The sequence below is a fragment of the Meles meles genome, chromosome 13 (genome assembly GCF_922984935.1).
Source record: "Meles meles chromosome 13, mMelMel3.1 paternal haplotype, whole genome shotgun sequence".
Lineage (NCBI taxonomy): Eukaryota > Metazoa > Chordata > Mammalia > Carnivora > Mustelidae > Meles > Meles meles.
This window is the reverse complement of record NC_060078.1, coordinates 50,060,666-50,071,998: the sequence shown is the minus strand read 5'-3', so window position 1 is coordinate 50,071,998 and position 11,333 is coordinate 50,060,666. Positions and strand designations below refer to the sequence as shown.

The 11,333-nt window shown below is 47.0% G+C and overlaps 1 protein-coding gene and 1 long non-coding RNA gene across 3 annotated transcripts in view; one reads left to right on the top strand and one right to left on the bottom strand.

Annotated features, from left to right (window-relative positions):
- Nucleotides 1–3,062: 3,062 nt before the first annotated feature.
- LOC123955391 lies at nt 3,063–6,727 on the top strand. Its single transcript, XR_006821268.1, has 3 exons — nt 3,063–3,193; nt 3,913–4,132; nt 5,624–6,727. It is a non-coding gene; the product is annotated as an uncharacterized LOC123955391 (long non-coding RNA).
- RASGEF1A (RasGEF domain family member 1A) overlaps nt 5,221–11,333 on the bottom strand; it is an 85,220-nt gene continuing 79,107 nt past the window's right edge. For both annotated transcript variants that reach the window (XM_046027369.1, XM_046027368.1), the window contains exons 6-13: nt 11,121–11,195; nt 10,674–10,766; nt 10,094–10,196; nt 9,927–10,006; nt 8,976–9,167; nt 7,935–8,058; nt 7,390–7,462; nt 5,221–7,085 (exon numbers count right to left, since the gene is read on the bottom strand). In XM_046027369.1, coding sequence (XP_045883325.1) covers nt 7,061–7,085; nt 7,390–7,462; nt 7,935–8,058; nt 8,976–9,167; nt 9,927–10,006; nt 10,094–10,196; nt 10,674–10,766; nt 11,121–11,195 — 765 coding nt within the window. In that variant the 3' untranslated portion in view covers nt 5,221–7,060. The remainder of the gene's footprint in view (nt 7,086–7,389; nt 7,463–7,934; nt 8,059–8,975; nt 9,168–9,926; nt 10,007–10,093; nt 10,197–10,673; nt 10,767–11,120; nt 11,196–11,333) is intronic.

Sequence of the window (11,333 nt, the reverse complement as noted above, 5' to 3'; positions counted from 1 at the left end):
CCCTCCCCAATGTCCATAACCCCCTCCCCCTCTCCCGACCCCCCTCCCCCCAGCAACCCTCAGTTTGTTTTGTGAGATTAAGAGTCACTTATGGTTATCTCTCTCCCGATCCCATCTTGAGAAATAAACCTTTTTTTAAAAAGTAAGTTTTGATCAAGTTATTTAAGATGTGATCTAGGAATTTATAGTGATTAATTTGAAAATTTAGATGAAGTATACAAAGTTGTTTATAATATCTTCTAGTTATCTCTAATATGTACAGGATCTATAGTGAATAGCCTTTCTTTTATTTCTGGTATTGTTTATTTATGCCTTTTGTTTTTCCTGGATTAACCTTGTCAGAGGCTGGCCAGTTTTTTCAGGCCTTGTAAATAACTGATTCCTACCAGTCACATTTGAGGGATCCAGCTGTGTCACATTGTCCCAACACAGTATTTTCAGTGTTTTCAATTTAGATTCTTTAGTCTCTGTTGAGTGTGTACAGTTATTTCATTTTGGTTTTATTAGTTTATCACTAGGGAAATATTAATTATCTTTTCATATGCTTATTGGCCATTTGAGTATCTTCTTTTGTGAAATGCCTAGTAAATTTTTGCTTTTTTAATTGCCCTTTATTTAAAGATTTTATTTATTTGACAGAGAAAGCACAAGCAGGGGGAGAAGCAGGCTTTCTGCTGAGCAAAGAGCCAAATGTGGAGTTAACACCCAGAACCCTGGGATCATGACCTGAGTTGAAAGCAGACACTTAACTGACTGAGCCACCCAGGCGCTCCTTCATTGCCTTTTTTTAAATTGGTAGGATTTACTTCAGTATTCTGGATATGAGTCTTTTGTCAGATTTATGTATTGCAAATGTTTTCCCCTAGGCAGGGGACTATTCATTCTCTTAATGGTATCTGTTAATAAACAAAAACTCTTAATTTTAATAAGTCCATTTTATTATTTTCTTTCTTTTATGGCTAATGATTTTGGTATCCCAATCTAAGAAACCTTTGTCTAAAGTAACCTTGACAAAGCAAACTTTGTCCAAAGTAAAGAAGAAATTCATATTTTCCTTTAGATGCTTTATTGCATTAGATTGCCTATAACCTCCCTTTCTCATCTTTGTTGAGCCTTTTTTTTTTTTTTTTAGATTTATTTATTTGACAGAGATTACAAGTAGGCAGAGAGGCAGGCAGAGAGAGAGAGAGAGAGAGGAGGAAGCAGGCTCCCAGCTAAGCAGAGGGCCCGACACAGGGCTCTATCCCAGGACCCTGGGATCATGACCTGAGCTGAAGGCAGAGGCCTTAACCCGCTGAGCCACCCAGGCGCCCCTGTTGAGCCTTTTATACTTAGATCTATGATGCATCTGGAAATAATTTTTGTATGATTCAACCTTTAGAATCTCTTTTAGTGAAGGTCTGCTGACAGCAAACTCCATTTGGTTTGTAAGTATCTTTATCTCATTTAAAAAAATATTTTTTGAAGGGTATAGAATTCTGGGTTGGGAATTTTATTTAGCACTTTGAGGTTATTCTACTGTTTTTTGGCTTCAGTTATTTCCCTTGTGAGGTAAACTGTCAGCTTAACAGTTGATGCTCCTTTGAAAGTAATCACCCTTGTTCCCATGGTTGCCTTCAGGATCTCTTCTTTATTTCTCTTCTGTGTCACTGTGATATGTCTGTGCGCTGGGGGTTTTTTTGTTGTTGTTCTTTTTTTCTAACCCTGCTTGAGATTCTTTGGGTTCCTTGGATTATTCTTTTATCAATTTTGAAAGATTTTCAGCTATTATATTTTGATTGTCTCTATCATTCTTTCTTTCAAAAGCTCTGAAAACATGTTAGACTTCTTGTTGTGTCCACCATGCCCTTTGTTTCTTAACCCATTTCATATTTTCCATTCTTTTCTCTCTGTGTTACATTCTGGTAATTTCTTCAGAATTATAACCAAACAAATTTGGGGAAGAACCTTTATTTGGTTCTTCAAGATAGGAAAATGAATTTTAAAATATCCAATAGGTGGATTAAACAGACACAGCTAATAAGGAGAGACTTTTTAAACTAGAATCTCAGAATGTTTGCTTTTGCTGGCTAACTTAGGGATAGTACCCCTAGTTCAGAGCCACCTTAAACTAGATTTTCAGCTTTTTTTTTTTTTTTTTTGACCAACGTGGTGGTTGCTGCAAAACTTAATGAAATTCACTGACTTGTGGCTACAAATTATCAGTGGTAAATTTTCCGAACCTCCATTCAGTGCCAAGGTTCAAAACAGGCAGTTTTCTTTAATCCCTTTAATGGGTTTGGGGGAGAAGCATTTTATTGCAAGTTCACTGTTACGGTGAAGGGTTGTTCTTTGGGATGTCTGTATTATGGGCTGGGGTCTCCTATTTGACCCCTCTTCTTGAATATGCCCTGAACTTTCTTCTCTATCCCCATGTAGACTTGAAAATGGAAGCTCATAATCCTTGCCCTCAAGGCAAAAGCTGGCTTCAGAGTTTCCTTCAACCTCTCTGGCGTTTTGCTTAGATATTTACATTTTGCGTAACTTTAGCAGCTGATTTCCACAGGCAAGCACTTAGTCTAATGCTGCCAGAAATAGGTGCCTAACTTTCTCATACATTTTTTTAAGATTTTATTTTTAAGTAATTTCTACACCTACTGTGGGGCTCAAACTCAGAATCCCAAGACCAAGACTCACATGCTCCACCAGCTGAGCCAGCCAGGTGTCCAATTTTCTTATATTCCTGACAACACTGTTTCCTCAACATTGTTCCTGAAGATCCATACCTAAGTTTAAGGTATGTTATGATAGATATTTGGGCAAGGGGGGATGGCAGCCCTTCACCTTCTTCACAGTATCATGACTTACTTTCTGGGAATAAAAAGAGAAATTGTGTTGGTATGATATAAGGTTACTAGCCTATATGTGGGTAGTAGGTTTTTCATTTGGAAAGTAGTTTGAATCCCAAATTTGTGGGAATTTTTTCCATATATGTTTATATACCTGTTAAATTTAACACTTAAGTGGCTCATTGGTAATGTTAGAATATATTTGTGTTGACCAGGACTTCAGTTGTTCCTTTGAGAAAATCAGTTATAATTCTTTGTTTCACTTTTCCCAGGAGAGTCTGCTTTCTGCGGGAGAAGTGGGGTCACTCTCATCAGGGGTGCCACTGCTAATTCCCAGCTAACACTGACTGCTTCTGATGAACCAGGTACTGCACCTTCTGCCATGTATCGTACAACAACCCCATGAAACAGAGAGTATTGTAACTTCCTTTTAGTTATGAGAAAATGAAGGCTTTAAAGGGTAAACATTTCCCAGGATACCCAGCTTGGAACAGGAAACTAGGACTCAAATCCAAATAGTTCAGCTTCTGATTCCTTTGCTCTTATGCTTATCCTGTTGCCTCCCTGGGGAACATAACATATACTTTATGTACAGGTGTAGTGGTATCTATTTCACAAATAATCTAGTTTTGTCATAGAAGTCTCTATGGCCTTAGGAGAGATCCTGAGCTTATTTCCTGTCACAGCTGAAACTGTAACATAGATTTTGGTTCCTGAAATATCTGTGTGAAGTAAAAGGTAGCATTCAGTCATCATATGGTGGTATTAGGAGCTGCACACCATGCTAGTTGCTGGCCACACAGCTACACAAGTGGCTCCTACACAGAAAGCCAAGAGTAAGGGTAAGACAGATGCCAGTGGTATGATGTGAGAGAACAGGTAGGGCCCAGAGCACAGAGCACCGTTCACCAGGGAAGCTGTAAGGAGACTCTGGAAGAATGTGCATGTGGGCAGGACCACAGTGTATTAGAGGAGGTGCAGTGTGCCTGCGAAGCCGACTGCACCTGGGAGAAAATGGGCTATGAGGGTCAGCAGGAGAGCTTCGAAAATGTGTTAATTTCCCACCCCCATGTTTCCCCTTTAGTGAGCCTGCAGTGGGGCCCCGAGAACAGTTCGAGCAAGTTTCCAGCGCTGCTGACACTGCTGTCAAATAGCCACGACTTGAGAAGCACTGCCTTGGAGGGACTAGCCCACAGGTGAAGGACAGCACCATTGCTAGTCTGGTGAGCTCAGCACCCACTCCCAGCCCAAGCTCCATGGACAAGGCACACACCAAATGATGGGCTGCGCCTTCTTCAGCTGAGGTAGGTAGAAACTTTCAAAAATAACTTTACCAGAAAATTAAGAATTCCATTGAATTATAAAGACTTAAAAAATGTTGTCATTTACCCAAAACCCACTTAGGCATCCTCATAGATGTCTCTTTTGCTCCATAAACACCTAAGCACCTTTTGCGTGATGTCCGCTCCACAAGCCACTGGAAGGGCAGCAGGTGACAAAGCTCCGTCAGCCTAGCCTTCTGTCCAATAAGGTGGCCACTAGCTATTTAACCTAAATAAAATTCGAAATTCCGTTCCTCAGTTGCATTTTCACATTTCACACTTCAGTGCTCAGTACCTGTATGTTACCAGCAGCAGTGCAGATACAGAGCACTCCAGCACAGAGAGTTTTCTGATGGGCAGTGCTGGTCCAGTGGGCATAACAGACACTGAACGCATTTACAGATGCACTGAGTTAGCTCTAAGGGAGCAGGGTGAGGTTCATGAGCTGTAGAGAATAGAGTTCATGCAGCCTGAGCATTGTTGACAGAGTGGCAGTGGGACAGGCTGGAGAGGAACGGGTAAGGGTTTGCTTTGCCTTCCAGTGTAATGTCTCGGTTCTCTTCCTTCAGTTCCACAGACTGATGTGTCCCTTTCCACAAACTCCTTTCTTTAGTGCTCTTGAATGTGACTCAGCACAACAGAAAGCACCATCTAGAACTGCATGCTGCAGACTATTCTGCAGAAAGGTGTCCAGAGGTGTCCCCAACTTCTCCTGCCCCAGGAGAGACCCAGTGCCCATGGGCACTGACAGTTCTGATCAGTCCTGCAGTAAAGGAGCCTTTACAATCTTATTTAGGTTAGATTTCCCAACTTACAGGGCCATGTGATACAATCAGCTTGTGATACACTTTTGGATCTTAATTTGAGGAAAGCAGACTAGAACATGCATCTTGTATGCTTTGTCTTGTTTTGCATTATTTATTTGAAAAGCCCTTTGTCAGATGTGTTGTGTAGATGAGAATTCCTTGCTCATTCCTTGAAAGGCCATGGAGGACCTAGACATCCTCACACCTCCTGCCAGCATCCAAGCCATCAGGCCTCGCCAGCTACGCGCAAAGAGCAGGCAGGCAAGGGGAGCAACATATTCTTTTATTGATGCAAGTAGGTCCAGTCACACCAACAACTGACATCCTGCATTATGGTACAGCTTTGTACTCAGAGTTCATCTCATAATACCAAAACATCATAGGGTGTGTATCAAACCGGGAAAATAAAGTAGCAAACATAGACACTGTATCAGGTAGGTGCTAGAACTGATGACCCAGTGGAGCGCACATTGACATGAAAGCTCCTTAACGCAAGATGGAAAGTGTTCTAACATTGTATTCCAAATATATATTCTCGAGTTTTTAGCCTTTGTCTCAAATACATAAAGCAATATGTACTATCAAGATACAATATGTACTATCTAGAATGTCAGAAAAGTGCGAAAACACTGTGACAATACAGTGTAAATATTCTTGCTCCACCCAGGGCTGAGGGCGCCATGAGCAGTGGATCGCGGAGCCACCCCTTCCTGAGGCCTCACCACCACATCTCCAGGCTCTCCTAGGAGCTTTGGGAATTAGCAGTCAACTGCCCCATCCTCACTCAAGCATCTCAGCTTCAGGCTCCTGTAGGAGGAAGCTAGGCATGCAGAGAGCAATAAGGGTGTGTAGCTCCAAATCTGCTTGTGCAGAGTGAAAGCCCCACTGTGAGGGAGGGAGAGAGAGTCAGAGGGGATGGCCCACTTCTGGCTTTTAAGGGACCAGGACTTGCTGTCCCACAACCAGAAAGACAGAAAATGGAGTGTACTCCTCAAGTTTGGGTGTGAAAAATACCTCCAAATGCTGGGCAGTTTTATGTGAGTGGGCTCCAGCAGTATGGTCTAATTTTCTGTTTCAGATTCCCTTAGAGGAGCCCCTTGACCTAGAAGAATGGAGAGGGCAGTCCACTAGAATACCAATTTGTGAGTTGTTTCTTTTCACTTTGTACTGGAGTTTGAAGAACTGCTTTAAATGTCCCCATCCTTCAAGTCTACTTTGTATTCTCTTCATTACAGCTCAGTGTACCTGTCACAGCCCGGAAAACAGACAATTCCACCACACCCTCCCCCCGATATTATTTTAGATTTTCTCTTTTCCTAAAATGTAGTTGAACAATTTGCCAGACATATTCCAACAGAAAATGTGCTGCCCGGTATCACCCTGCCCCTCCCCAACCCTCTAAATCCCTGATAAAGGAAAATGAAAATGTAAACTTTGGAAAGCCTGTACTCAAGGTTTGCTTCTAGAAGTATGCAAATGAAGCCCCCTGGCCAGCCAAGCCCTTCCTGCTGGAACCTCTCTGGCCTAGGCTTTGAGAGCAGGTGCCTTGTCACCCAGGGCAGAGCTTTCCTGGCATTTCCCTGGCACTGGCTGCCTGAGGGCTAAAAGAATGGAGCGGGAGACCGGCCCTCCAGTACTCTCTAAGGCACTAACCCCGACATCAGAGACACTGGCTGGAAGGGCGTCCAAGCAGGCAGGGCTCACATTGGTTTTGGTTGGGTTTTGTGTTTTTTTTTTTTTTTTTAATATTTTTTCATACGATGTTAATAATCAAAAGTAGAAAATAAAAATCTACATTTCATTAGAATAAGATGTTATCATGGATGCCATCTCCCATGATACTCTTTCCCACCCCTCCCGAAGCAGGGCCCTGCCCTGTTATTTAAAATAAATGGCAAAAAAAAAAAAAAAGAAAGAAAGAAAGAAAACTTTGTAAGTGCCAAAGGTTGATGCATGAAATAATTATTTTTTTTTTTTTCATAAAAGTTATATACAAAATGGACCCCAACCAGTGAGGCCTCCTCATCTTAACCCTTATCGATCAAGATTCAAACTCAGTGCACGTGTGTGCTTCCTCCATCGTCAGCAGGCTGCATCCATGCCTTCAAGCTCTGTTAAGGAGAGTGGTCCTAGAGGTAGGCAGGGCACAAGGAAATGGTGAGGCGGTTGGCAAGCCCTTCCCCTGATCAGGCAGAGGGCAGGCCAAGCTACTTTGGGAGGGCCTGGATTCTAAGAACCAGCCATCAGGGGAAAGGTCAGGAACACTGAGACCCAAGCCCTCAGCCTCCCACCGACTGGCAGCCTGTGTGGAGTTAACCCGGCTGCCTTTCAGAAGGGCATGTCCATCATGCTCCCTAGTCCTCTCCCTTCATGTAGACCCAGGCAAGGAACTGGTCTCAAGGGCTCACAGACCTATCCCTGGGGCTTTCTTACCTGAGAGTCTTCCAGCTATCTTTTTCCATGTGGTTTTCAGGACCTTCACTTTCAAAGGAGGCGATGAAGAGAGCTGAGAGATGAAAAGCCCCTCAGAACCCATGTCCACATGCAGTCAGTCTGCCTACCCCACCAGTTATTCCTTCCTTTCTAGGGGAACAGCTGGGCCCAGGCAACGACTATGACCTCAGGTCTGAGCCTTTCCACAGGTCTCTATTGCCTGGAGTTCTAGGCCCCATCAGAGCTGCCAGCTTCCTGCTTAGGGGCTGAGAAATTTTCTGGTTCTGTAGCATGAACCCAACCCTGTTCTGGCTCTCTCGGGTGGCTTCCAGAGCCCCATCTCTCCTTGTCCTCATCCTGTTGTCCACCCACAGCCCACCCTCATATACTCACCCCTATGGGCTGAGCTTCCCCCGTGTGGCATGGGGACTGTGATCAGGCCTGCTTCCCAGGGCAACCCCTTGAGGGCAGAGGCTCGGGATGTGAGGGAGTGACATGTACCATGTGGAGAGGTGGGTGTGCTGCCATAGAGAGCTGGGCCTCACCTTCCTCGCTGTAGATGGGTGCGGTGAGCAGGTAATTCTGAATCTTCTTGTCTTTCTCGAAGGGACACTCTACCTGAGTCCATGTCATGAATTCATGGATCTGTCTGGAGATCTCCCAAAATTTCTGAAGATACAGAAGACCAACTTGATGTTCATAGGTCACCTTAAGCTTGAAATCCTTCGTTAGGGCAAGGGATATAGGTTTTGTTTTCATCCTGCATCCCAGTAAGATGGGACAGTGACCCTACTCAGCTGACTTTGTGGCCACGGCAGCACCTGATGCAACATCAGAGCCAGTAAGTGTCCCCAAGACCACTCTGTCCTGCCCTCCCCCTAGGTCATCAGGCTGCAGCAGGGTCTGTGCCTCCCTGTGCAAGACCTGAGAAGGCCCCATGTGGAACCCCAGGCTGAGGCAGGTATGCCACCCACACCCAGCAAGAGCACCACCAACCAGAACATGCATGATCTCACTCTTCAGGGCCTATGTAGGGATCCCTAACCCCTTCCGACCCCTTACCTATGCGAGGTAAACACTGGACAACCCCACTTCCCCTACACCTCCCCAATCACTTTTGTCCTACTTTTTGCCCTTGACCATCTACCCTTAGCTTCCATCTGGAAATCTGCTACTTCCTCCCTGCTCTGGAAATCTACCTCCAAGGAGCCCTGTTCAAGTCCCTTCTTGCCTAATGCTTTCCTCACTCCCAAACCCTCAGGAGTAGCCCCTTCTCTGTCTCCCTGTTGAGGTCAGTGTTGGGACCAGGGTCCTGGGTAAATACAAATTCCCTGTGGCTCCAAGCCTTATTACCAGATCCTCCTCCCAGAAGGATTGGGGACACCCTTGTACCTCACAAACAGCACACACAACCCACCCTGGAGCTTTGAGTCCTAAAGGCCTTTCTTTGATAGCACCACTGCCTTGCAGCTCTAGTGGGACAGACAAATTCCACCTGCCTTAGGATAAGACTGAGGGGTCTGTCCTGCCTTGTGGTGGGACAGTCTGGCCCCCCTCCCAGAGGATCACAAGGGGGCTGAGCTCACCTTGAAGTTAACATGCCCATTGGGAAGGTGGTTGGTATGGATTTTGTGCAAGAAGTAAATGTCCTTAACAAAAAGGTTGAACACAGGGATAACAATCTTCTCTCGGCTGCTGTTGGCCATCTGGGACCTTTGCGTGGCCCCCTGCAGGGCAGTACGGTAGTTGCAGAAGTTGCTGGAGGGGTCCATGTGGTGCTGTGGGCAGACAGGAGGACAGGGTGGGCAGTGTTCTCCCTGCACCTGTGACTTGCTCAGAATGCTCCTTTGCAGAGTGGAAAACAGTGATGGGAAGGCCCTTCCCCACTGGGCAGCCCTGGATGGTCATCAGAAGAGGCCTCTTTTCTAGGAGTGGGCACCTGGCTCAGTACAGGGTTTGAGTCTAAGCATCATCAGGAGAATTTTAGAGAAGTCTCATAGCTCACACACACGAACACACGCATATACCCACCTCTTCCCTGCCCTTCTGAGCCTGAGTCTCACCTTCTTTCTTTCAAAACCTTGCTTTGCCCCTCTACTTGGACCAACACCTCCCAAAGCTCACAACTTCCACGAGACATTTACAGAAAGTGGCTTCTGTGATCAAAAATCGGAGAAGGCTATAAGTGAACCTGCCTGTCTACTCTTGGGCCACCCAGATGATCCAGGACCACAGGAATTCAAGCCAGGAAAAGACCAGTCAGCTTAACATCACCCAGCACAGGGCTCATGGGCATACTTTTGTCAAACTATTTCCTAAGCACTCTCCAGAACTTGCTTTAGGCCATGCCAGTGCTGACTAAAGTCCCAAGGACCAAGGAGGGCTTCAGCTACCTACCTCCTAGAGCAGCCAGGCCAGCTCAACATGCCCTCCTACACCAGATGGCACTGTGCACTGTGGGTTCTGAGCAAGGGGGCACAGCATGATGTAGGTCCACCCCTCTGCAGGCCAGTGGAGGATGAGGCTGAGGTGCCTACCTCTAAGACGTCAAACTTGGCTGTCTTGACTTTGGACCACGTTTTCTTCAGCCTCGCCACAGGACTGAGGTTCATGCCAGCTGCAGGGAACAGCAGGTAGGGTCAGGGCGGGGGTAGGCAGGCCATGCAGAAGCTGGACAGGAAGCCCCTGGGGCCTGGACACTCACAGATGATGGCCATCATGGAGTTGAAATTCCCGATGTTGAAGCACTCACGGGCCACATCAATAAAGAACTCTAGCATGCGGGTCCGGTGCTTCTTCTTCACCACCTTGAGAGCAGCCAGACAGCCTCAGGGTGAGCCCACCACAGGAGCATCCCCTCCATCACCCCTCCCCGAATGGCAGCCCGGACAGGAGCTACTCTGGGCCCTCAGAGCTGTCCAACCCAGGGCTGGGGAGGTGCTCATGAGCTGCAGAGGTAGGAATGCAGCTGTGGCATTTTCGATGCTGGGCAGAGGGGCAGGCGAGCAGTTTGAGAGGATAGGGGAGCCCCAGATGAACTCAAAGACCATGCTGGTGCACTCCATGGATGGCTGTCTCACAATCACTGTGAGATGGGCCGGGGGGGGGGGGGAGGGTTGGGGACAGGGGGTAACAGGGAAGTAGGTGGGCCTGGCAATGGAGGCTTCTGTCTCCACTTCCAAAGTTTCATCATCTGAGGAATACAGAAGTCAGAGCCTCAGGCAGCCCCAGGGTTCGGAGAAGTGACAGTGCCACCCCACCCATAGGGGCCATGCAGCGCTTACCCGGCACACCTCGGTGGCCACTAGCATGCTAAGGCAGTTGAACCAGTTGTCATAGGCCTCCAGGCTATAGGTCTTGGTCAGGTCCCCTCGGCACTAGAGGAACACAGCAGGTCACAGGGAGCCTGAGGACCCTGCCAGCAGGTGCTGCCCCAGTCCTACCCCCCAGAAATGAGCAGGAGCCATGGCCAAGAGAGACAGAAGGTGACGGTGGGGCGTGGGCAACTGGATAGGTCCAGGTCTCCCAGGATGCACCCCTCCTCAGGCTCCTGGGAGCACTGGCCCCCTTCTAGTGTGTATCACCCTGCATTGCTGTCTGCTGACCCCTTGGGGCAGGCACCAGGCCAGACCCATATCCACTTGGTTGTGAGACTGCCCTACCCTGCACGGGGTATATACAGGTACTAGGCCCACCCTAAGGCCACCCCAGAGCCCACAGCAGCCCCTCACCCTGTGCTTGTCCCGAGAGTCCATGTGGCTGACAATCTGCATCAGGTCCTCAGGGTGAATGCTGCTGACCCTCTCCTAGGATGGGCAAGGAGACAGCACAGGAAGAGTGACAAGCCTGCCATTCTTGGGTAGGCCCCACAGTCAAGGTATAGGCCACGTTCAGAGTAGCAGTCAAGACCTTGCAGGTGTGTGCCACGGCTTTCCTTGATCACG